This window comes from Myotis nattereri (genome assembly GCF_964212035.1).
Source record: "Myotis nattereri genome assembly, chromosome: 16".
Taxonomy (NCBI): Eukaryota; Metazoa; Chordata; class Mammalia; order Chiroptera; family Vespertilionidae; genus Myotis; species Myotis nattereri.
Genome location: NC_138091.1, coordinates 21,296,493 through 21,324,221, shown reverse-complemented (window position 1 = coordinate 21,324,221; position 27,729 = coordinate 21,296,493). Strand labels below are relative to the sequence as shown.

General features: G+C 38.1%; 1 protein-coding gene across 3 annotated transcripts in view; it reads left to right on the top strand.

Annotated features, from left to right (window-relative positions):
• The window catches only part of PAFAH1B1 (platelet activating factor acetylhydrolase 1b regulatory subunit 1), a 118,139-nt gene that overhangs the window by 69,622 nt on the left and 20,788 nt on the right, over positions 1–27,729 (top strand). For all 3 annotated transcript variants that reach the window (XM_081109362.1, XM_081109361.1, XM_081109360.1), the window contains 3 exons: positions 8,602–8,824; positions 27,149–27,233; positions 27,476–27,550. In XM_081109362.1, the coding sequence (XP_080965488.1) occupies positions 8,793–8,824; positions 27,149–27,233; positions 27,476–27,550 (192 nt within the window). In that variant the 5' untranslated portion in view covers positions 8,602–8,792. The remainder of the gene's footprint in view (positions 1–8,601; positions 8,825–27,148; positions 27,234–27,475; positions 27,551–27,729) is intronic.

Sequence of the window (27,729 nt, the reverse complement as noted above, 5' to 3'; positions counted from 1 at the left end):
GGAGAAGTTTTAAAAATTTAGATGCCTCCTCAGAACCTCTGAGGGTAAGGCCCCATCATGATTATACTCAGAAAGTTTCTCAGGTGGTTGTATGTGGGGAGTGGGGAGGGGGTGGATGAGGTGGTTTTAATGTATAGGTCTAGTTAAGATCCATAGTTACTTCCATCTTAAACTATTTTAGTAAATCCAGTTTGCACAATATATACATGTTCTCAGAGGTGTATATTTCTTATTGGTTTATTTTTTATTTCAATATATTTTTTATTGATTTCAGAGAAGAGAGAGAGAGAGAGAAACATCAATGATAGAGAATCGTTGATTAGCTACCTCCTGCACACCCCACACTGGGGATAGAGCCAGCAACCCAGGCACGTGCCCTGACCAGGAATCAAACTGTGACCTTCTGGTTCATAGGTTGATGCTCAACCACTGAGCCACCCTGGCCGGGTGAGACCTGCTTTCTTTTTTTTTTTTTTTTTTTTTTTTTAAATATATTTTATTGATTTTTTACAGAGAGGAAGGGAGAGAGATAGAGAGTTAGAAACATCGATGAGAGAGAAACATCAATCAGCTGCCTCTTGCACATCTCCCACTGGGGATGTGCCCGCAACCCAGGTACATGCCCTTGACCGGAATCGAACCTGGGACCTTTCAGTCCGCAGGCCGACGCTCTATCCACTGAGCCAAACCGGTTTCGGCAAGACCTGCTTTCTTGATCCTTCTACTCTTCTATTTTTCTTTCCTGTTTTCACTTTCTGCACAATGCAGTTTAGGTTTTGTTTGATCCATTATTTCACCTCTTGATTATGCATTCCTCCCACATACCTTACAAACCCTCAGCCCAACCCTAGATCTCTAAATATGCATATTTTCTGTGTCTGCAGTCAGACTGTACATACTTAGTAAAGAAAAATCACATGTCTTTGTACATTGGTACCACTAAAATTTCAGTCTCCCATCTAAACAATGTTCTTCCTGTTGCATTTCTTTGCTCTCTATAGCAGCTATTTCAAGCCTCGTAAAGCCTTCATCTTTACCCTGCCTACTCAGCAAATGACCTTACTTCCTTTTTCCCCCTGAAATATAAAAACATATTTGTGCCCTAGCCGGTGTGGCTTGGTTAGGTATCATCCCATGCACTGAAGGGTTGCCGGTTCTATATCAAGTCAGGGCATGTGCCCAGGTTGCAGGCTTGATTCCTGGGTAGGGGGTGCAGGAGGCAGCTGGTCAATGTTTCTCTCCCTTTTCCCCCTCTCCCTTCCTCTCTCTCTAAAAATCAATTAAAAATCTTTTTAAAAAAAATTTGCATCTTTTTTTCTTTCTAACACAGTGGAAGAGGTGACCCATCTTTATGTGTAAGACTTGTACATGTGGATCATATTCCTTTCTCTTCCTCTTCCCTTAGCTCCTTGTTCCATTTTTTTTTAAAATGTATTGATTGATTTGAGAGAGAGAGAGAATATGATAAATTATTTGTTCCACTTATTTATGCATTCATTGGTTGATTCTTATATGGACCCTGACTGGAGATCAAACCTGCAACCTTGGCTTATCAGGAAGACACTCTAACTAACTGAGCTACTTGGCCAGGACCTCCCTCTGCTTTAAAAAAAAAAGAAAAGACTTTCATATAGAAAATACCAGACCCATAAATAAAATTAGAGAATGGTGTGGTGAACCCTTTTTGTACCCATTACCAAGCTTCAACAGTTATCAACTCAAAGCCAACCTTATTTCATATATTTCCCACCATCTACTCTTTCCACCCAAAATTTTTGAAGCCAATTCAAGGCATATAATTTAACTGGTAAATTTTTTAAAAATACTTTTTTATTGATTTTAGAGAAGGGGGAAGAGATAGAAACCTCAATGATAAGAGAGAATCATTGATCAGCTGCCTCCTGCATGCCTCACACTATGGATCAAACCCACAACCCAGGGCATGTGCCCTGACTAGGAGTCTAACTGTGATCTCCTGGTTCATAGGTCAATGCTCAACCACTGAGCCACACCAGCCGGCTTAACTGATGAACTTTTTGTGTGTATTTCTAAAAGACTTAACCACAATACTATAAATACTCTTGAAAAGTTCACAATTATTCTTTAATATCATTAGACATCCGGTCAGTGTTCAAATTTCCCCAAATGTTTATTCACTTGTTTATTTATTTTATAAATAATTATTTTATAAGTGATTTTTTGAATCCAGATCTAACTAAGATCTATAAATTGCAATTGTTTATCACTTCTCTTTTAATATATAGGTTTTCCTTTCTCTCTTTCTTAGAATATATTTAAAGAAATTAGGTCATTTATTTTATAGGGCTTTTCACAGTCTGGATATTGCTGAATATATCCCATCGTGTCCTTAACATATTCTTCTGCCCTCTATACTTCATTCAAAGTGGTAGTTGAAGCCAGATATTTGAACAGATTCAAATTTGATTTTCAGGCAAGAGTACTTTATAGGTTGTATAGTGTTATTCTATCAAAGAGTAGATAAATCGTGTCTAGTTGTCTGCCTTTAGTTGATTAGGGTGAGAAAATGGTGATATTAAAATTGTTAATTCCTTTCTTCATTTTCTCTGTGTCCATTTTTTTCGTTCTACCATTACCATTTAAGCATCTTGCTTGGTTGAAATGGAAAAACACACACACAGCAGCAACAACCAGAAAAACGGCTTTTCTACATTTCCACCTCTTTCTGAGATATTTATTTATGGTGTCATCTTTAATTCCTCTCTTTGTACTAGTCAACCCACTTAAGTGTGGTTTTTGCCATGTTAAAACTATGTCCCTGCCATTTTACTAAATCTGTTCTCATCAAAGTTATCAGTGAGCTCTATACTTAATGGAGCAGACCCATTTCATACCTCATTTTGCTTAATAGTTGGATAACTTTAGATACTGTGGATTGTCTCTCCTGTTTTTATTTTTACCCCTTTATTGCTTTTTCTTAGCTTCAATTGGAAATTCGAGGGTTTTTGTTGTAGTTGTTGTTGTTGTGGTGTTGTTCTGCCTGGCTCTGCTGCTCTTGCTGTACACATTCTCCATGGGACAATCTCATCCATTGTCATGGCTTCAATTATTTCATCTCTAAGTTGATAAGTACTAAACCTTCATTTCTGTAAGTTGGTTCTCTTCAGACCTGACTTGTTTGTACAACTTCCTACTAGAAATCTCACAGGCACCTTGGAGTTAACATATCTAGAATGGAATGAATCATACTTTCCTCATCCCCTCACAGATTTTTTTGTTCAACTTAGTTCTAAGCCAGAAATCTCTGGAAGTTACCTTAGACTCCCTGGCTGACTTTTCTTTCTCACTTTCTTGCCCACATCTAGTCACCAACCTTGTAAGATTTCCCTGGTAAATAACTTAAATTCATCTAATTCTCTTCAGATATTGCTGCTATGCTAGTGTGAATCCCTATCATCTATCACCTTCATTACTGCAAGCCTCCTCCTATCTGGTCTCTTCCTTTCCAGTCTTTCTGGTCCATTCTTCATTATAAAAGTGAGAATGATTTCATCTAAAGACTCCCCATTGCTCCTAGGACAAATTGTAAAGACCTAAGCTTGTTTTGTCATCAAGCCCCTGCTAACCTGCTCAGTTTCATCCTGAGTCATCACCCCCTGTGTGGTAATACTTGTTACACTTTTCACACTGTTGCTCATTCTTGGATGACTTTTCCAGTAGACTGTAACTTCTTGAGTGTAAAGACCAAGTTTCCCCCCTCATTTAACCTGCTGCCTGGCACATACATAGTATGTGTTTTGTAAATGTTTGCTGAATTAATAAATTAACTTAAGCAGTGGTTGAGAATCGACCTATGAACTAGCAGATCATGGTGCGATTCTGGTCGGGCCATATGCCCGGGTTGTGGGCTCAATCCCTAATGTGAGGCATGCAGGAGACAGCTCATCAATGATTCTCTCTCATCATTGATGTTTCTATCTCTCCCTTCCTCTCTGAAATCAATAAAAACATATTTTAAAAATTTTAACTTATGCAATAGTACATCAGTATACATTCAATGTACATTCAGTGATTTGTTTATATCTTGTTTTTATTGTTATTAGATCACCCCTGTTTTCCGGTACTGCCAATTTTGTACATTGATTTGCTTTTTTTGGGTGAGAAGCAGTCTCTCCATAATTAAATTAGACCATGTAATGTACTAGGTGTACTGGTTAATAATGGCAGATTTTGTAATCAAAGAAACACGATAATTTCAAGAGAAACATCAAAAGTGCTTTATTCAGCCCTAGCTGGTTTGGTTCAGTGGATAGAGCTTCGGCCTGTGGACTGAAAGGTCCCGGGTTCAATTCCCGTCAAGGGCACATGCCTGGGTTGCGGGCTCCATGCAGGAGGCAGCCGATCAATGATTCTCTCTCATCATTGATGTTTCTATCTCTCTCTCCCTCTTCCCTCCTCTCTGAAATCAATAAAAATATATAGATTTTTAAAAAGTGCTTTATTCAAAGTAATGTCCATTCCTAGCTACACATTTCCCTCATCTTTCAGGTAATTTGTGGATACTGTCTCAATAGAACTTTCCTTGTTTGAGGCAAACCATTCAGAGACCCAATTTTCCACTTCTTCGTATGTTTTGAAGTGCTGCTCAGAAAGTGCGTATGCCATCGTTTGGAACAAGTGGTAATCTGAAGGAGCAAGGTCTGGTGACAACGGGTGGGTTAATACTTCCCAGGCAAGATCTTTTAACATGTCTTTAACTGGTTTTGAAGTGTGTGATGATGCGTCATAATGAAGCAAAATTACTTTGTCGTGTCTTCTGGCACATTCTGGTCATTTCACAATCAAAGCGTGGTTCAAATTAATTATTTGTTGTCATCGGTAGCGATCAGTATTAATGGTTTCACCTGGCTTTAGAAGCGCATGATACACCACACCTTCCTGATCCCACCAAATAGAGAGCATTGTCTTCTTTCTGAAGCGATTTGGCCTTGCATTTAATGTTGATGGTTAACCTGGATCAACCCATGATTTTGTGCGTTTGGGGTTCTCAGAATAAATTAAATTCACTTTTCATCGCCAGTCACAGTTTGATGCAAAAAAGACTTTCTTTTGTGCCATTGAAGCAACATTTACTGATGACTTTTTGGTTTTCCATTTGTCTTTCGTTCAGTTGATGTGGCACCCATTTTCCTTCCTTTAAAATCTTTCCTTTTGCTTGTAAACGATCGGAAATTGTTTGCTGAGCAACGTCTGCAAGTTGCTTTTGAGTTTGACACGCATCTTTATCTAATAATGCTTGTCATTGTTGGTCTTCAAACTTTTTTGGTTGACCTGGACATTCTTTGTCTTTCACATCGAAACCATCACTTTTAAAGCGTTTACACCAGCGCTCACAAGTATCTTGAGATGGAGCATGTTCACCATAAGTTTCCCGAAGTATACGATAACTTTTACTTCAAAATAATGAATTAAAACTTCCTGCAAATGCTCTTTTTTTGGCATGAAATTCGACATTTTTAAGCTTAAAAATATCTATGATGTTAACACCTTCAGCAAATTTGACATATCTTCCAAGTTTTGAAGCTTGCTGTCAATACAACAAAATAGCGTACATATCAGAATCGCACATATATCAACATATGTGTAACTCCATCTACTGAAAAAAATCTGCATTATTAACTGGTACACCTAGTAAGTACATAGTGGATTTTTGCCATGTTCCTTTTTCATTTTGATTTATATTATTAATTCTGTCAGTGTATTACATACACTGTCCCAGTTAATAGAAACCTGTAGACAGTTCAAATAATCACTACCATCAAATTAGTCTTACCTTATTGTGACTTTTGTCAGAGTGTATGAGATCCTAAATGCTTTAACTTGGTGACAATTAAGGCTTAGAAAAGTGAGGCTTAAATAACTAGGAATTGTTAAATAACAAAGAGCGATGGTTTTCTGGGTTGTCCATTGTGTTTGGTTCTCAATCCCCAAATTTATTACTAACAGTCATATTTTGGTGATTTAGACATAGTGGTAGTGATGGTTTTTAGCTATCATTTTGAGCTAACTGGCCTTCAGGTTGGAAGAATCATTAAAGACAATAAAATCCCTGAATATATTTACTAGAATTGCTCAATGGAGAAGGATCTCAATTTAAATGGAAGCTGCCATGGGGAATATCTAAGCGTTCACTTTGTGATTCAGGACTCGTATTTAAAACCTGGGTTTGCTCATTTTTCCTGGACTAGCTTATTTACCAGTGTATCCTCGGTGCCTGGAATAGTGCCTGCTAAGGCTTGAAAAATGTAGTAAAGAAGTGCTCTTTCTCCTCTGTCCATGTTGTGCCTCTTGATATATTTATTGGTGGACCCACAGACCCTCTATTAGATGTTAATTTCATTTCATTTAGAGGATGATTTTCTACTTCTTTAAAGTGTCCCTTCCGATTGAATTTTGTATATATCAGTACTCTGGATTTTAAATAAGATTGTCTCAGATATATTTCCTAAATACAATAAAAATTCTACCTAGCTATTTTTATACATGATAAGACAAACTATTTTTATAAATTGGGAGATTTGAAGAATAATTCTTTAAGAAAGCTTGATTTTTCTTTTACCTACACTTACTCTAATTGAACTGATCACAATACATTGATTTTATAGTGTTATAAGTATAAAGAAGGGGCTCTGAAATACTAAGTAATATCTAAAAACTAGATTAGAGAATTAGATTACTGTGTGAGTACATAAAATCTAGGGTAGTTCATTCAGTTTTTTATTTTCTTTCTCTCTTTTTTTAAACATGCTTCTAAAGAACACAAAATAAAAATAATATTAACTTATTTCTTGATTATATGTATTAGTTAAGGGCATTAGATTACTAAATAGTTTATTTACATTGTAAATATCAGCTATTCTAAGATTATTGGTGACTAATATTTAATCTTGTAGGTTACTTCAGGTTGGTTTGGTATCTTTTGACACTTTATGAAATCATCTGTCATACCTTTTTCAGATTATAGCTTTTTTTGTAAATTAGAATCTTTTTTAAAAAAATTAAATTTATTGCAGTGACATTGGTCAATATGAACATACAGGTTTAAGGTGTGGGTTTCTGTGTTACAGGGTCTGTATATAGCGCCATGTGCCCACCACCCAAAGTCAAATCTCTTGTCACCGTCCCCCTTCATCCCCCAAACCCTTCCCTCTGACAACCACCACAGTGCTGTTTGTGTTCACGAGTTTCAGTTTTATATCCCACATATGAGTAAAATCATATGGTTCTTAGCTTTTTCTGACTGACTCATTTCCCTTAGCATAATGTTCTCAAGGTCCATCTACATTGTTGCAAATGGCACTATTTCATCCTTTCTTATGGCTGAGTAGGAGTATTCCATCTTATATTTGCACCACATCTTTATTTTACTTTAAGGGAAAATTAAAATTATAGTCTCCTAGAGAAGTTATATGTTTTGTTTTTTAAAAATATATTTTTATTAATTTTAGAGAGTCGGAGAGGAAGAGAGAGAAACATCAATGATAAGAGAATCATTGATCGACTGCTTTCTGCACACCCCCTACAGATGATTGAGCTTGCATCCTGGGCATGTGCCCTGACCGACCAGGAATCGAACCACGACCTAGAGGTTGATGCTTAACCACTGGGCCACACTGGCCAGACAGAGAAGTTATATGTTAATATTTGAAATTTAATAAAATTAGTATCAAAATCTGGTGGGTGACTGGTAGAGACTGGGTAAATTTAAAAATAGTGCTTCCCTCGCCAGTTTGTCTCGGTGGATAGAGCATCGGCCTGTGGACTGAAGGGTCCTGGATTAAATTCTGGCCAAGGGCATGTGCCTGGGTTGCAAGTTTGATCCTTCCGGCCCTGGGGGTACATGCAGAAGGCAACCAATCAACGTGTCTCTCACATCAATATTTCTCTCTTTCCTTTTCTCCCCCTCCTTTCTGTTCTCTCTAAAAATCAATGGAAAAATATCCTCGAGTGAGGATTAACAAAAAAACTAAAAAATAAATAAAAATAGTGCTGAAAACTATCCTATATAACAAAAGGCTAATATGCAAATAGACCACACAGTGGAATGACTGATCGCTATGATGCACACTAACCACCAGGGGGCAGATGCTCAATGCAGGAGCTGGCCCCTGGTGGTCAGTGTGCTCCCACAGGGGGAGCGCCACTCAGCCAGAAGCCAGGCTCACAACTGGCAAGCCTGCCCTGCCTCTGCAGCAGCGCTAAGGATGTCCAACTGACGGCTTAGGCCCGCTCCCCTAAGCCGTCAGTTGGACATTCCCCGAGGGCTCCTGGACTGCTAGAGGGCGCAGGCCAGGCTGAGGACACACATACACACACCCACCTCTACACCCCTCCAGTGCACGAATTTCATGCACTGGGCCTCTAGTTAAAGATAATTTAAAATGCATAAAATACTATATATTTTTGGCATTGATTTTCATAGTAGGTTGAAAATATCACCTACTATTCATATTAGCATCATAATAAACCTCATCTTTGAAAGTGTGTTGTATTGCAAGTAATAACTTAGAAGTAATTTAAATTCTAAATGAAAGAAATAATCTTTTTTCTCTTTTTCCTTAGGTGGAATGAATCTTACTTGCTGAATATCTCCTGGTTACTGGTTGAATTCACTTATAAAAGAATCATCTTCCCCTGCGTGGAAGTCACTTAGTGGAATATTTAATTACAAATCCAGGGATTGCAAAGCCTTTTGATTTCCCAAAGGAAGGGGACATACCACTATATCAAATAAGCTTGACATTACAGCCAAAATGGTGCTGTCCCAAAGACAACGAGATGAACTGTAAGTTTCTCTGTTGTGTGTGTGTGTGTGTGTGTGTGTGTGTTAAAATATTCTCTCATAAAGGACAAGGTAGTAAATTAAAATACAGCTTTAGGAGATCTGTTTTTATATTAAAACTGTTAGGAGTGTTTAAATATTGATGTGGGCATTTGGGTCTGATTTTAAAACTGAGTCTTACTTTGATATAGCACTATTTACTTTTGTGACCTTATTGTGTATAAATTTAAAGCAAATCAAGTTAGTTGGGATAAGTTTTATCTCAAGTTTGTCTTAATATATAATTATGTTCATTTGGAAGATAGGTGCTTCAAAACACTTCTAAATTATTTTGTCTAGATACATGTATTAGAATAGAAAAATGAAAGCTTTTTTGTTGTTGTTACTGCTAATGCCTTTCCTTTGCCTTATGTATTTTTTATCATCCTTTGGCTCTTATAGGATTTGAACTTTATGAGGTGGCTAACGTAATAGTTAATGCAAATGCATTAACTAGATAGGCATGAAAATGATTTGATCGTTGCTATATAGGATTTTATGGCATTCTATTTTTTGTAGGTGAAGGATATAGTGGAAAATATTTAGTTTTGTGTTCTAGGCTTTTAAAATTTTCTGTGGCTTTTTAAACTGTATAATTGGGAATAATTTCAAATTTATAGACTAGTACAAAGAATATTTATATACATTTTATCCAAATTCACCTATTGGTAACATTTTGTATCATTTTGCACTCTGTAGCTGTGTGTGTGTGTGTGTGTGTGTGTGTGTGTGTGTGTGTGTGTGTGTGTGTTGTGTGGGGGGGGTTGTGTAGACAGAGTAAATTGCATACATCAAGGACCTTTCTCTGAGATACTTTAGTACACAGTTCCTAAGAATAAGGATATTCTTATATAAAACCAAGTACAGTTAGCAATTTCAGTAAATTTAAAACATTGAAACAATACTTTTATTTAACCTATCTTCCATACTCGAATTTTGTCAGTTGACCCAATATAGTCCTTTATGGCAATATTTTAATCCTCTCTAGTACACCATCAAGTCCAGGATTCGGTATTGTGGTCAACTGTCATAAGTGTCATTTAATCTGAAACATTTCCTCAACCTTTCTTGCTTTGAAGACAATTAGATAAAAACATGTAGGTTTTTGTTTTTTTTAATAATCCTCACCCGAGGATATTTTTCCATTGATTTTTAGAGAGAATGGAAGAGAGGAGGAAAGAGAAATATCAGTGTGAGAGAAACACATCAATTGGTTGCCTCCTGCAGGCACCCCAACCAGGGCCCAGCCAGGGAGGAGCCTGCAACCGAGGTACATGCCCTTGACTGGAATCGAACCTGGAACCATTGAGTCTGGAGGCTGATGCTCTGTCCACTGAACGAAACTGGCTAGGCCTCAACACTTTTATTCTTTCTACAGTTGCTAGTTAGCACTAAGCATTTTACTGTATTCAAGAGATCTTTTTCTCCTTTTTGTTGACTTTTCATTATTTGTATGAACTCATGGGTTCTTATATTTTCAATAGTTTCATCATTCACTACTATACTTACTGTTTTGATGTGTGAATTGTTCTAGGTTGTCCTCTCGGATAGCGGTCGCCAACCAATGGTCCGCAGACCACTGGTGGTCCGCGAAGTCCGAAAGATTGGCGACCGCTGGTTTAAGGGAAATCTTTGGAGCAGCGATCTGAAAGGTTGGCGACCGCTGCTCTAGGAGACTCTTCCGTTGGCTCTTACATATGCCCCTATCATTTTTTATTGCACTTTCTTACTTTCTGGCATTATAAGATGTTCCAGGCTTGTTGTGTACCAATCCTGCCTTAAACCTAGAATCAACCATTTCTCCAACAAGCCCTGTTTCCTCTTAGTGGGGAATGGTATTAGAGATCAAGATGTGGGCATTGCCCTAGCCGGTTTAGCTCAGTGGATAGAGGGCCTGTGGACCAAAGGGTCCTGGATTTGATTCCAGTCAAGGGCACATACCTTGGTTGCAGGCTCCTCCATGGCCCAGGCCCTGGATGGGATGCATGCAGGAGACCAATTGATGTGTTTCTCTCACATCAGTGTTTCTGTCTGTCTTTCCCTCTCTTCCACTCTTTCTAAAAGATCAATGGAAAAAATCTTCATTGCTACTTATTGCTACTGGGTTGTCTTTGTTTCTAGATCCTTTGAGTAAACAGAACTAGGAAATACATGGATATATAAACATATGCACAGACACTTGGTGTATATATATATGTACTAAGATTTCTCAGTCTTGACACTGTTGACAATTTAGGCTAAATAATTCTTTGCTGTGGGGCCTGTCATGTACACTGTTGGTTGTTTAGCAACATTCCTGGCCTCTACCCACTAGATGCTGCAATCAACAATGTCTCCAGATGTTGCCACTGTCCTCTGGGGGAAATGGGGGCAAAATTTCCTCCAGTTGAGAACTGGTGTATAGATACACACACACACACACACACACACACACACACACACACACACACACGTACGTATACATACATGCACACATATTTTAGAAATCATTAGGCTACACTGATACTTCTAATTCCAGTCTATTTTCACAAGTTTCTTTCTTGTCTTTCCCTCTGTAGTACTTATTTTTCTCTTTTTATAGTGAGACCCTGACTCTCAACTCATTTGCTCAGTCTATAATACTTCTAAAATAGTTTCAGAATTATTATGTTCATACCACTTAAAAAAATGAACAAACCCTGGAAAGGGTTCACAATTTGTACAGTTTTCCTTCCATCTACCCTGCCCAAGGCAGAGAGTATATAATCAAATACAAGCAGGTCCTCCAATAAGGTCATTTTGTTCAGAAGCATCTCTTTTCATTACAATGTTGATGAAATGTCATAGGAACTTGACTTTTGTTTTATATTCATTGGCCTATGGTAAAATTGGTTTCATTATCTGTCATTTCATTGCAGTTCCAAAGAACCTATTGATTATGTGAAGTGAGGGCTTACTGTACTGTTATTGCAAATTACTTGGATTAGTTTTATTTTGTGTTTTCCCTCTTCATGTGGTTATATTATTCATTTAAAATACATTTGGGTTCATCTGTTCTAGTTTTTCAGTTTTCTGCATCCTTCCCTTCCCATCCTTGTTAACAATATAATATTTTGAATATGCATAAGATTATCCAAAAAGTTATACGCAGAAGTTTTATTCTCTTCAGAATCCCTTCTAAGTTACCCATCCTTACCTCTTATAGGAACCAACCTTATAAGAGAGGTATATGTATGTTTTCTGGTTCCTCCTTTCTTAATAAAAAGGTAGCATGCTATTTGTGTTCATTTGTACTTTTACTCTTTTTCACTTAACATCTGTTGGAACTCACCCCATACCATTGATGTCCTCCTGTTTTTTCTTTTAATAGGCGTGTGTGTGTGTGTGTGTGTGTGTGTGTGATAAAATTGGTCAAGGAGGAAGTAGAAAACTTATGTGGATCATTAGCTATAGAGGAAATTGTAAGATAGTTACAGACTTGAAATCTAGACAGTTTTCAAACCTAGACTCTAATTATGTTGAATCTTTAATTACTGGTAACTTTGCAGATTATATGTCCTCTTCCAGAATAGAAAGAGATGGAAAATTTAGGATCTCATTTTATGAAGCTAGAATAACCCTGATAGCAACACTAGGCAAGAAGAAAATAATAAAATATTATAATAAGCTAATTTTAATATGAACTCAGATATAAAGATATTGAATAATATAACAAATTTAAAAGAATCAACAGTTAGAATGATTGAATTTAGTGTGGTGACCAGAAACAAGATGGCATACAATAATGAATTATTTCTGTTATTGAATATTGTAGTAGAAAATATTTATTTGCCTTTTTATGGTGAAAAAAAAGTGAATAATTGAAAGATTACATAAATCTCAAATTATTAATAAAATTAAATACAACCCCATTCAAAATTTAAACAGAATTTTCCATAAATTTGACCGACTTAATTCTAAAATTCATCTGGGAGAGAAAAATAGTTGAAAAAATTTTTTAAAGGATTAATAAGAAAGGAACTGCCAGGCTGGCATGGCTCAGTGGTTGAGCGTTGGCCTGTGAACCAGAAGATCACGTTTGATTCCCAGTCAGGGCACATGCCTGGGTTGTGGGCTCAATCCCCAGCGTGGGGCATGCAGGAGACAGCTGGTCAATGATTCTCTCTCATCATTGATGTTTCTCTCTCCCCTTCTCCCTTCCTCTCTGAAATCAATTAAAAAAATATTTTTAAAAGAAAGGAAATGATTGTACCAAATATTCAAACATTACTGTAAGGTAGTAAATAAAATACTGTGGGATAGGCAAATAAAGTTCACATCAGTAGAGAAAAGGTGAGCTGTTTGGCAAAGTATTAGTATAACAGATTGTACTAAAAATAAACTTGAATCCAGATGAAACTTTTAAAAAAATTTTTATTGTTGAAAGTATTTCCCCCCATTGACCCTTTCTAGCCCATCTTCACCCCAGTCCCTCACCACCCCACTGTGTGTCCATGGGTTATGCATAAATGCATACAAGGTCTTTGGTTGATTACCTTCCACCCATCCACCCTTCCCGGCCTTCCCTCTAAGATTCCGCACTCTGTTCCATGCTCCCATGTCTCTGGGTCCACTTCGTTCATCAGTTTATTTTGTTAGTTAGATTCCACATATGAGTGAGATCGTGTGATATTTGTCTTTCTCTGACTTATTTCACTTAGCATGATATTCTCCAGGTCCTTCCATGCTGCCTCAAAGGGTAAGAGATTCTTTTTTTTTTTTACTGCTACTTAGTATTCCATGGTATAAATGTACCACAGCTTTTTTATCCACTCATCTACTGATGGACACTTGGCCTGTTTCCAGATCTTAGCTATTGTAAATTGTGCTGCTATGAACATAGGTGTGCATACATTATTTCTGATTGGTATTTTGGGTTTCTTAGGATATATTCCTGGAAGTGGGATCACTGGGTCAAATGGCAGTTCCGTATTTAATATTTTTACTCCATACTGTTTTCCATAATGACTGTAGCAGTCTGCATTCCCACCAGCAGTGCACTAGGGTTCCCTCTTCTCCACATCCTTGCCAGCACTTGTCATTTGTTGATTTGTTGATGGTAGCCATTCTGACAGGTATGAGGTGATACCTCATTGTCGTTTTAATTTGCATCTCTCTGATGAGCAGTGACTCTGAGCATTTTTTCATATGTCTCTTGGTCATCTGTATGTCCACTTTGGAGAAGTGTCTATTTAGGTCCTTTGCCCATTTTTAAATTGGATTGTTTGTCTTTTGTTAAGTTGTATGAGTTCCTTATATATTTTGGATATTAACTCTTTATCAGATGTATCATTGCCAAACATGTTCTCCCATACAGTGGGCTTCCTTTTCGTTTGTTGATGGCTTCTGCTGTGCAGAAGCTTTTTATTTTGATATAGTCCCATTTGTTTGTTTTCTCCTTATTTCCTTTGCCCTAGGAGATGTATCCATAAACATATTGCTACGAGAGATAAATAATGGTGTTGGGAAAATTGGACAGATACATGCAAAAAAAATGAAACTAGACAACCAACTTACAACATACACAAATAAATGATTCATCAGACAGCAGTGAAATGGTAGCCATATATTATGACTTGACCCATACTAACTCCAAAGATATAAATTTATTATTAGCAGTATTGTTGATTATTTACTATTCTGCTTTTCAATGCAGGGTAAACACTGTGCTCCATCAACAACAAATAGAACCTAATATTTAGCCAGGTAATTGAAGTGTTTTGTTTATTTTAATGAAGCTGGTATAGATGTCTATTTAAAACCCATATCCCAAACCAAGAAGTACAAATAAGTTGAAAAAGAACAGTATTCTATTGTACACACTTCTGCAGGAATAACGTTATTAATTGCTAATGAAAATTAGAATTTTTCTGGGATCTTCTGACAAGATTTTTCTTTGCTCTTAAAATGCTTTCTCTTCAGTTAAGCCATCTTTGGAATTAGTACTTACTCTCACTTTATCTGTCATCTTTTTGTTTTGTTAATCCTCACCCAAGGATATTTTCCCATTGATTTCTAGAGATAGTGGAAGGGACTGGGACAGGGGAGAGACAGGGACAGGGGAGAGACATCAGTGTGAGAGAAACACATCAATTGGTTGCCTCCTGCATACGCCCTTCCTGACGCGGGCCAGGTATGGAGCCCACAGTCCAGGTATTTATCCTTGACCGAACTCGAGACCCTTCAGTCTGCAGTCCGACACTCTCTCCACTGAGCCAAACTGGCTAGGGCTTATCTGTCATCTTGACCCCAAGCTGATACTCTTCTTTTGGTCTAGATTTTAAAAGTAGCTTCAAGGTGAGGAAAGGTCATTTTTCCACAGTTCAGTTCTCTGAAAACTTCCATCTCCCACTGAAAGTCATAGTCCAGGAGTAAAGCAATCACATGCTAGAACTTCAGGGCCAATTAGAAAGTCATCATGCACACTTGCATTGGTCAACCTTATTTACCACAAGGCTGAAAATGCACAATCCTGGAAAAGGTGGCCTCCTATGCACACATGTAACATTTCAAAAGAAGAGGGCAATCTGAAGGGGGCTGAGGTTTGATCACCAAAAGTCAGCACAATGAAAACAAACAATAATGAATAATGGGCACTAGAATTCAAATTAATAGATGTTTTAAAGCAGGGGTGGGAGCCTTTTTTCTGCCAAGGGCCATTTGGATATTTATAACATTCGCAGGCCATACAAAATTATCAATTTAAAAGCCTGGTATGGCTCAGTGATTGAGGGTAGACCTATGAACTAGGACAGTGATAGAGAACCTATGACATGTGTATCAGACGTGACACGCGAACTCATTTTTTTGGTTGATTTTTCTTTGTTAAATGGCATTTAAATATATAAAATAAATACCAAAGATATAAGTCTTTGTTTTACTCTGGTTGCAAATATCAAAAAATTTCTATATGTGACATGGCACCAGAGTTAAGTTAGGGTTTTTCAAAATGGTGACACACCGAGCTCAAAAGGTTCGCCATCACTGAATTAGGAGGTTAGGGTTCAATTCCCGGTCAGGGCACAGGCCCTGGTTGCGGGCTTAATCCCCAGTAGGGGGCAGTGTGCAGGAGGCAGCTGATCAGTGATTCTCTCTCATCATTGATGTTTCTTCACTCCTTCTCCCTTACTCTCTGAAATCAATAAAAATGTAAAAAAAAAAAAAAAAAAAAAAGTAGCCTGCTATTTTTGGCCATTTAATTAACTCACCCCTAATGCCTTGGCAGGGCCAGACCAAATGATTTTGCCGGTCTTACATGACCCTCTGGCTAGACATTCCCTACCCTTGTTTTAAAGAGATGGAAGGGTGTGTGTGTGTGTGTGTGTGTGTGTGTGTGTGTGTGTGTGTCAGTTTTCAATTCCATTTTGAACACCACATTACAAAAGAACTTTTTAAAATTAAAGAAAAGACTGAGGGAAAATAAAAAAAATATCTAAACAGTTGAATGACCTTCTCATAAAACTTCAATCACATCTTCTAGCTCTGTTCCCAGTTCTTTTGGAGTGTGATTATCAGCAATTCTCTGACCTTCAAAGAGAAACCTTCGTGAATTCATTGGAAATCCCTGTCTTTGACACTGAATCTTTGCATTACTTGAGATTTGTTGTCATTTTTACTTTGAAGTGAATCTCACTGCTATACTGACCAGTTACTTTGAGTTTAATGTATTCTTCTTATCCCACAAGTCCTCAGTTGAAGGTTTTGCCTCCTGATCAGACATGGTTGATGGTGGCTTCACCTGAGGTCTTCGCACAGTTGCAGCCTCGGGTAGGCAAATCTCACTCCAGGGTTTACAAATCCATCTCTCTTCCCCATGGCACAACACGGAGTCTGGAGGGACTTCTGCTATGTCTCCTATGAGATGACCTGTTCTAAGGGATCTTCACTTGTATTCTTTAGGGCTTGACTTACTATGTGATGATTTTTCTTTATTTAGTTACTATCCTATCTAATTTGCTTGTATACTTCTGACAAAATATGTCTTTTTAAAATACCACTTTCATTAAACTGCTTTTTCTTGCCTTGCTTTTCCTTAAGAATGTTTCTATCCTGTCTTTCCAGCCATTTCTCTCATCTTAATCTCATTTTCAATATTTATAGGTATTAAATAGATGGATTGCTTTTGGAACAATTTAAAATAATAATAGTGATTATAGGTGTCCTTGTCTTGTTCTTGACAGTGCAGATATTTCTAGGATTTTACTATTGACTATTATATGGTTGAAGTTTTGAGAGATTTTTTTATTTCTTTAGCGATTTTTTTTTAAATTATTAATGAGGCAGTATCTTTTAAAAATCTTTTTTAATGTTAATGAAGACCTTTCCATTGTTAAGGAATGTTTTAAAATCAAGAATGTTGCCCTAACCGGTTTGGCTCAGTGGGTAGAGCGTCGGCCTGCGGACTGAATGGTCCCAGGTTCGATTCCGGCCAAGGGCATGTACGTTGGTTGCGGGCACATCCCTAATAGGGGGTGTGCAGGAGGCAGCTGATCGATGTTTCTCTCTCATCAATGTTTCTAACTTTCTATCTCTCTCCCTTTCTCTCTGTAAAGAAATCAATAAAAGATATTTAAAAAAAAAAGAATGTTGAAGAATTTGATTAAATATACATTGAAATCTCCATCATGTACTATTCTCATTTCCTTTCTCCTGCCTATAGTGCCTTCTTTTTTTCCTTTTTTCTTTAAGGCCCAATTCACATCTTGCCTTTATAAAAAGATTCCTCCATTGAATCTCATTTCTCTCTTTTTAAATTAGGTTTCATACACTTTGGTAACTTTGGTTTTGCTCCTCAGATCAATTTACAAGTTCCTACTGGATGGAAAGGGACCGACCTACAGTAATCCTCTTTTATTTTTCCTGGAATAAAGCTGGGAATATAACAGACATTCATCCTTTCCTCCTTCCTACTTTTATAGTGAAAATTTGCTGTACATTTTAAAAAATGTAAATTTTTAACTTTCTCAATACATGATAGTATATTGACTATTCCTATTGTACAGCCTAACTTTTCCTTATGGGTTTTTTAAGTATGCAGAATAATTTTTTACTGAATTCTAAATGGATCTCACAGTTAAACAAAATAAATGTCTTATAATTACTATAGATTTACATTAAGTTAGAGGGGAAGGGATAATATGTTTTACAAGTTGCAAATTGTACTGAGGAACTGAGGCAAAGTTTCCACCTCTCTGCAGACATTGCTGACTTTTGACTAATACTAAATCATGCAACTTCTTTTTAAATGTCAGTCAATAATATATATGTATATCATTAACTTGAAACAACATAATTGGGAGTCTAGCCCAGTCAGAGTGAAGTCATATAATATCTTCATTTATTTTATTTTACGATTGTGGAAAGTAAAGAAGCAAACATAAATAAGAAGGGAGTGGATCAAAACTGAACTGTTCAGAGGTGCCCTCTGTTTTGTGGTTTCATTACTCAAAAAATTTTGTCTAAATATGAGAATAGCCCTAGCTGGTTTGGCTCAGTGGATAGAGCATTGGCCTGTGGACTGGAGGGTCCCAGTTCAATTCCAGTCCAGGGCACATGCTTGAGTTGTGGGCTCAATCCCCAGTAGGGGGCGTGCAGGAGGCAGCCGATCAATGATTCTCTCTCATGATTGATGTTTTTATCTCTACCTCCCTCTCCCTTCCTCTTTGAAATCAATAAAAAAAAATTTTTTTTTTTTTTTTTAAGGAAATAGGACTGACTAGACTCTTCTGGGACTGAGTTGTAGACTTTATACAACACCAGTATGTTGTACAACTATCCCTAATGATATCAGACTCATTTAAATTTTAGTTCTAGCCCAGCCAGCATGGCTCAGTGGTTGAGCACTGACCTATGAACCAGGAGGTCACGGTTCAATGCCTGGTCAGGGCTTATGCCTGGGTTGCTCTACTGTGGGTTGTGCAGCAGGAAGCCTATGAATGATTCTCTCTTATCATTGATGTTTCTATCTCTCTCTCTCTCCCTTCTTTGAAATCAATAAAAATACTTTTTAAAAATTACTAAATTTTAATTCTAATTTATTTGCTTTATTTTTCTACATATATATTGCTTTTGAGGGAATTCAGTATTATATTATTGATCTCATCCGATATCTCTTTTCTTTTTCTAAACTTTTACATGTCATAATGTTATTAGCTAAACATTTACCTTCAATATAGAGAAAGTGGTCCATCACTGATATTTTTTATTTTTAAATTATATTTGAAGTACAATATTACATTCATTTCTGGTGTACAACCCTGTGATTAGATATGTAAATAACTTAAGAGGTGATCACCCCCAATAAATTGAGTGTCCATCTGGCACCATTATTGACTGTGCTGTACTTTATGTCTCCATGATTATTCTATAACTCCATTTTGTACTTTTAAATCTCTTCACCTTTTTTCACCCATTTCCCCACCCCATCTCCTGTCTGGCAACTGTTAAAATGTTCTCTATATCTAAGAGCTTGTTTCTCTTCTGCTTGTTCTGTGTATTTTGTTTTTTAGATTCCACATATAAGTGAAAATATGTGGCATTTGTCTTTCTCTGACTTACTTCACTTTGCACAATACCCTTTTAGGTCCATCCATATTGTTGCTTCTGGCAAGATTTCATTCTTTGGTATGGCTGAATCATATCCATTGTATATATGTACCACTTCTTCTTTATCCATTCATCTACTGATGGACACTTAAGTTGCTTCCATATCTTGGCTATTGTAAATAATGCTACAATAAAATAAACATAGATGTATACATCATTGATTTAGTGTTTTGAGTTTCTTCGGGTAAATACCCAGAAGTGAGTGGAGTTGCTGCGTCCTTTTTTGTCTCATTTTAGTTTCTGTTTTAATGTCTATTTTGTCTGGTAAAAGTACTGTTACCCCAGCTTTATTTTGTTTTTGTCTTGTTTCCATTTTCATGATATATCTTTTTCCATCCCTTTCAGTCTGTGTGTCATGTAGACAGACAACATATGTAAGGGTCTTGTTTTAAGTAATTGTTGATAGATATATTTATTGCCTTATTATTATTATTTTAATCCTCACTTGAGGATATGCTTATGATTTTTAGAGAGAGGGTAAAGGATAGAGGGAAAAGATAGAAACATCAATGTGAGAGAGAACATCAATTGGTTGTCTTCCATATATGTCCCAACTGGGGTTGGAACTTGCAACCTAAGTATGTGCCCTGACTGGAAATTGAACATGCTACCCTTGGTTACACAACCAATTGAACCACACCAGCCAGGGCTTATTATTCATATTTTTATTTTTTTATTTTTAAAAGACCCTTTAACATTTCTTATAAGACCAGTTTAGTGGTGATGGACTTTTTTATCTTTTTCTTGTCTGGGAAGCGCTTTATCTGCCCTTCAATTCTAAATGATAGCTTCGCTGGTTAGAGTAATCTTGGTTGTAGATCCTTATTTTTCATCACTTTGACTATTTCGTGCCAATCCCTTCTGGCCTACAAAGTTCCTGTTGAGAAATCAGTTGACAATCTTATGAGAGCTCCCTTGTAAGTAACTATTTGCTTTCCTCTTGCTGCTTTTAAGATTCTCTCTTTGTCTTTAACGTTAGCATTTTAATTTTAATGTTTTTTGGTGTGGGCCTCTTCAGTTCATCTTGTTTGGGACTCTCTGTGCTTCCTGGACTTGTATGTCTATTTCCTTCATCAGGTTAGGGAAGTTTTCCATCATTTTTTCAAATGTTTTCAATTTCTTGCTCTCTCTCTTCTCCCAGTATTCCCATGATGTGAATGTTAGTATGCTTGAATTTGGCCCAAAAGCTCCTTACACTGTCCTTATTTATTTATTTATTTATTTATTTATTTATTTATTTATTTTTAATATATTTTATTGGTTTTTTACAGAGAGGAAGGGAGAGGGATAGAGAGTTAGAAACATCAATGAGAGAGAAACATTGACCAGCTGCCTCCTGCATACCCCCTACTGGGGATGTGCCTGCAACCAAGGTACATGCCCTTGACTGGAATCGAACCTGGGACCTTTCAGTCCACAGGCCAGTGCTCTATCCAGTAAGCCAAACCGGTTAGGGCTGTCCTTATTTAAAAACAATTTTTTTTTCCTATTCTGATTTGGTGTTTTTTGCTTCCTAATATTCCAAATTGCTGATTTCTTTTCTGCTTCATCTACTCTATTGTTGATTCCCAGTAATTTATTCTTCATTTCAGTTCGTATATCCTTTATTTCCGACGGGTTCTTTTTTATGGTTTCCATATCTTCTTTTTTTTTTTTTAATCCTCACCCAAGGATATGTTTTTATTGATTTGAGAGGAGAGGGAGAAGGAGAGGGCGGGAGAGAGGGAGGAAGGAGGGGAGAGAGAGAGAGAGAGAGAGAGAGAGAGAGAGAGAGGGGGGGAGAGGGAGAGAGAGACATTGATTGGTTGCCTCTTATATGCACCCTGACTTGGAATCAAACCCACAGCCTTTCGGTATACAGGATGACTCTACAACCAACTGAGCCACGCCAGCCAGGGCTCCATGTCCTTTTTTATGCTATTGAAGTTCTCACTAAGTTCTTTGAGTATCCTTGTAGCCATTTTTTGAATTCTATATCTGATAGTTTGCTTGTCTCCATTTCATTTAGTTCTTTTTCTAGAGAATTTTCCAGTTCTTTGATTTGGGACCTATTTCTTTGTCTCTTTATTTTGGCTGCTTCCCTATGTTTGTTTCTGTGTATTAGGTAGAGCTCCTGCCTTTCCTGGACTTAGTAGAGTGGCCTTGTAGGTGTCCTGTAGGGCCCAGTGGTGCAGCCTCCCTGGTTACTGGAGCTGAGTGCTCCAGGTGCACCCTTTTGTGGGCTGTATGCACTGTCCTGTTGTAGTTGTAGTTGTAGTTGAGTCTTGGTTTCTCTTGGCACATTGCTGGGAGGGACCCTCCCCTGCTTCCCCCCATACACACAACCTGATGGGCTGCGAGGACCAGCTGCTACTATAGTAGAGGAGTCTGCTGTGCAGGGGCTGACCCCGTGGAGCAGAAATCACTTCAGTAGGGCTTTGTTGCCCACTGAGTTCACCCCTTGAATGTGTCGCTCATGGAGGTGGTTGGGTTATAATCCGGTGTGGTCTGAAGTTGTCCATCAAGTGCACTGGCGTCGGGGCCTTCCAGAGGGTGCAAGGTCAGCCACCATCTGTGCTCTGCCCTGGGCCACCTGGTGATCTGCAAATGGCTGCTACTTGTGCTGGGTTTAGAAGTGCCCAGGAGAGGCCAAGCTATGAATCGAAACTGGCTGCCACTAGTGCCAGGCCTGGAGCCACTTAGCCAGAGGTATGGGTCATGCTGAGGCCAGATGCTGCTTGTTTGAAAGATTTTAGGAAAGTCAGAAGCATGAGCCAAGCAAGAGAGGCCATTTGTATGGAAAAGCCATTGGAAACAGCTTGGGTGGGCCCACAAGTTAGATCTCAGAGATTCACAAGGGCGGGAGAGCAGTGTTGGCCAGGTTGATGCTCTTTGCGGGGGGGTGGGGGGGTCAACAAAGGAACAATGGCCTCTGCCAACACTTCTGTCTGAGAGAAAGCTTCCCCTCCAGCCCTTGTCCTGAAGCCAGACAATTCAGGTCCTTCCCATATGTCCCTGGCTCTTTCCCAGCTGCTGCCCCTATGCTGGAATTCAGAGTGAGTCCGAGTAACTCAGTGCCCAGGCAATTTTATTATTGATTTTTGAGAGAGAGGTAGTCGATTTGTTCCACTTCCTTATACATTCATTGGTTGCTTCTTTTGTATGTGCCCTGGTCAGAGTTTGAACCCACAACCTTGGTTCATCTGGAGCAGCAGTCGCCAACCTTTCAGACCTCACAAACCACCTGTGATCCGCAGACCACTGGTTGGCGACCACTGATCTGGAGGATGCTCTAACCAACTGAGCTACTTGGCCAGGGCCCTCTCCCTTTTGAAACTCCACACATAGATGTAGGGCCAGCCCTTTCTGAGTCTCAACCCTTCCTACCAGTCTCTACCAGTCTCCATGTGGCTTCTTCTTTATATCCTTTATTATAGGACTTCTGTTCAGCTAGATTTCAGGCATTCTAAAGGGTGTCAGTTCTGTAATTTAGTTGGAATTTTGATGTGGTGGTGGTAGGTTCTGAGCAGGGTGTTTACCTACACCTCATTGTTTCTTGGTGTGTGTGTGTGTGTTAATCCTCACCTGAAAATATGTTTTTATTAACTCCAGAGAGAGAGAAACATCAATATGAGAGGAAAAACATAGATCAGTTGCCTCCCATATGCGCCCCAATTGGGGATTGAACCCATAACCTATGTATATGCCCTGACTGGGAATCAAACCTGCAACCTTTTGGTGCATGGGATGATACTCCAACCGACTGAGCCACCGGGTCAGTGCTATGCCGCCATCTTTACTGGAACTTCCCAGCTGCACCTTCCCAACTCCAATATTTTGCAGTGCTCATTGGAAACCTTACTGTGGAATGGAATACTGAGGCTTCTTTAAGTTCTAGAAATGTACTTGTTAAATTCAACAGGAATCTCTTAGTAGCCAGATTGCTTGGATACTTCTTTTATTGTGGTTGTTAATCCTCACCAGAGGATTTTTTTTTTTTTTTTTTTTGCGAGGAAATGGGGGTAGAAAGAGAGAGCGAGACATAGATGTTTCTCTCTTTCTAAAATAAATAAAAGCATTTTTTTTAAAAAGCTGTACATGCGCATACATGGTGATGTGGACATAATGGACATAGAACATGGCATGAGAAGACGGTGCTGAAAGAGGTTAGCAGTGGCAATTTCAAAGTATAGAATTTTTTTTTTTTAATCCTCACCTGGTTATCTTTTATTGCTTTTTAGATAGAGAGGATGGGAAGAGAGCAAGAGAGAGAGAGAAACATTGATATAAGAGAGAAACATTGATTGGTTGGTTACCTTCCACAAATGCCCAAATGGGGATCGAACCCAAAACCTTTAAGTTTACAGGATGAAGCTCCAACCAACTGTGCTACTGGACCAGGGCAAAAAAATATTTTTTTAAAGCCCATTAAGATTATAATCGCTATAATTTGTGCATATGTAACATTTTCATATTACCTGTTATATGAGCTTCAGAGTTGTAAACTGTGTGCAGTGTGTTGAGGCAAAGTTTCAGGCATTAGGGCTTGATTGACCCTGAAGGTAGGAGTAGAGCTTAGGAGCTTGTAAATATTTACAAGTACCATATAAGATTTGTTTACCCTTGACATTTTGCCCTTAATTGCTTGCTGTTGGTTTTTTAGATGAATAAAATAAAGCTAAGAGATAGATGTCACTTGTTTCCCTTATTATTTGGAATATTCTAACCAATAGGAAATGTATTTTTGTTTAAGGTTTGTAATACAAGTTTTGGCAACACAATATTTGATGGAATGTTTTGAGAAAACCTTGCATTCCTATTTTGTTTTAGAAGGCCCAAGTAGACCTAACTACCTGGTAGAAATTAAGAAGTAGATCTCAGCTCTGTGTAAAGAAGGTATTTCTTAATGAATCAAATGATCTTAGTGGAGTAGGCCAGAAGGCATCGGCTGTGACATGAGCAGCACATAGGCATAGACTCACAATAATAGTAAGAATTTACATTTCCTCAACTCCCTTATCCAGGAATATGATGTGCTGACCTTGTCTTCCACTAGTTATTGTGTTTTGTTTTGTTTTTTAATATTGTTATTGATTTTTTACAGAGAGGAAGGGAGAGGGATAGAGAGTTAGAAACATCCATGAGAGAGAGACATCGATCAGCTGCCTCCTGCACACTCCCCACTGGGGATGTGCCCGCAACCAAGGTACATGCCCTTGACTGGAATCAAACCTGGGACCCTTGAGTCCGCAGGCCGGCACTCTATCCACTGAGCCAAACCGGTCAGGGAACACTTTTTTATTTTTGTTTTTAACATGCCATTGAATTAAAACTTAGCAATTCTACGATACTACTAGAGTGTTTTTATTTCCTAAAGCATTAGGTGGCAATGGCATTTACATTTATACAAGTGTGGTCGTAGCAGCATTGTTTGTAGTAGTAAATGCATGTTTCCATAGTGGAGTATAATATAGAAGAAGGCAGCTTTACATTTGATAAAGAATGATTGCTACACTGGCCAGTGTGGCTTTTGGTTGGAGCATCATCCCATACCAAAGGGTCTTGGGTTCGATTCCTGGTCATGGCACATACCCAGGTTGCAGTTTTTAGAGATATCTTCAAGCCATTAACAGTCGGTGAGCCCTGTCCTGTATGTTCAGTGGTTAGAGCATCACCCACACATCAAAGGGCCAGGGGGTCAATCCCTGGCTTTGTCAGGGTGCATACAAAAGGCATCCGATCGATGTGTTTCTCACATCAATGTTTGTTTCTCTCTCTCTCCCTCTCCCCCTCTCTCCTTTCCTCTCTCTAAAATCAATAAAAGCATATCCTTGGGTGAGGATTAAAAAAAGAATGATTGCTAAGATTAAGTGAGTTTATATAACATTGTAAGACATACTAGTATGTAATGTACTGCAGTTTGTTTTTAAAACAAGTATTGATTATCTCTAAAAGACTACTCAGGGATGTGTGTTAATAGGTGGGTTATCTCTGAAAGGAAACACAAAACACTGGTAAAGTAATTCCCTCAGGGATGGAATATTGGGGGTCAATGGTGGAAAGAATGCTTATGTAAAATTTGTTTAAATATATATACACACACGCACACACATATACATACATACTAGTGGCCTGGTGCATGAAATTCATGCACTCGTGGGGGGGGGTGTCCTTCAGCTCTTGTGCAGTCTGGGAGCCCTCGGGGGATGTCTGACTGACTGCTTAGGCCCACTTCCTGCAGGGAGCTGGCCTAAGCTGTCAGTCAGACGGCCTAAGCTGTCAGTCGGACATCCTTAGCACTGCTGCAGAGGCGGGAAAGGCTCCCGCTACCACCACTGTGCTCGCCAGCTGTGAGCCTGGCTTCTGGCTGAGCAGTGCTCCCCCTGTGGGAGCGCACTGACCACCAGGGGACAGCTCCTGTGTTGATCATATGCCCCCTGGTGGTCAGTGTGCCTCATAGCGTCGGGTGGTTCCATGGTTCTGTAGATTTGTATATTTGCCTTTTATTATATAGGATTAGTTTTTTAAATTATTTAGATTGCTTTAAAGGAAATCCCAAGCAACTATTATATTACAGTGGACTTAAGGCTCAAAAATTGATAGAGGAGTAGGTTGTCTTAGGAGTGAGGTAGCTGATTTTCTCTTTGAAGGAATATAAGGAGAGCTTGAAAAGGCATCTGCTAATTCAGCTTCAATTTCTTTCTAAATGAATGTTTTTAGTCCATGATGTTTTAGTCTAAGTTTATAGCTTATGCTCTTTTTTTCACCCACTCTTTTTTTTGTTTTGTTAATCCTCACCTGGGGATATTTTATTAATTGATTTTTTTTTTTAAGACAGAATGGAAGGGAGGGGGGAGTAAGAAATAGAGAAACATTTATGTGAGAGACACATAGATCAGTTGCCTCCCCCATGTGCCCCAACTGGGGCCGGAGATTGACCCTGAAACCCAGATACGTGTTCTTGATTAGGAATTGAACCCCATACTCTTCAGTGTGTGGGCCGACATGCTAACCACTGAACCACACCGGCTAGGGCACACCCACTCTGAATGGTTTAAAGATGTCTCTAATATTAAAATACTGCCGAGACTGGTTTGGCTCAGTGGATAGAGCGTCGGCCTGCGGACTGAGAGGTCCCAGGTTCGATTCCGGTCAAGGGCATGTACCTGGGTTGCAGGCATATCCCCAGTGGGAGATGTGCAGGAGGCAGCTGATCGATGATTCTCTCTCATCGATGTTTCTAACTCTCTATCTCTCTCCCTTCCTCTCTGTAAAAAATCAGTAAAATATATTTAAAAATAATAATAAAAAAATAAAATACTTACTAATTATAATTTTATCAGAACAAGTCTTTTTGCAAAACTAAACTTCAGTTGCTAGTCCTTGAATGTCTATAACAAGTAGTAAGGGAAGGCTAAATGTAAACATGAATAAAATTGATGATTACTCTTACAAATTGATACCTATTAATATAAGCCATATCTTGACCTCTGTAGAGTGCCCACAGCTTATAAGGTAAGCAACACATTAGAAACTTAAAGCAAAAAGCTCAAGAATAATATAGTACATATATTATTAAAGCTGTACTTTGACAAAGCTAAATGTTTTAGAGGCTTAGGTGGAGCAGGTCCCTTTTTTGTGAAATACTTGTGTTTTTTGGAGTCATTTGAATTTGTTTTCTTTCAGAAATCGGGCTATAGCAGATTATCTTCGTTCAAATGGTTATGAAGAAGCATATTCAGTTTTTAAAAAAGAAGCTGAATTAGATATGGTATGTTTTACTTTTTACAATTATAAGTGGATTTTACTGAAGTATCAGCAATTAACAGACACCTCAGTTATCCACAGATCTTATCATTTGTTATTTACGTGGCACTAAACTTGGTTTTCAACCTTTTTTTAGTATAATAAGATTTTTAGTAATATTTAGTTAGACTCAGGGACAAATGGTCTGAATGGCTTGAACTATCATAGTTGAGCCATTTTTTAAAAGGTTCTCATTTTTTCCTCTAGAATGAAGAATTAGATAAGAAATATGCTGGTCTTTTGGAAAAAAAATGGACATCTGTTATTAGATTACAAAAGAAGGTAACTAAGTTTTTCCTTTAAAGTTGGTTGGTTATATTTGGAATGTTCTTAAATAAACTTTCTGAAAACATTAACATAACTTTCTGAAAATATTAACATAAAATTAATTATTTAATCTTGAAAAGGCAAAAGGGAATATATTTTCTATGCATTAAAAAATACTTTGACCCAAAAAGATC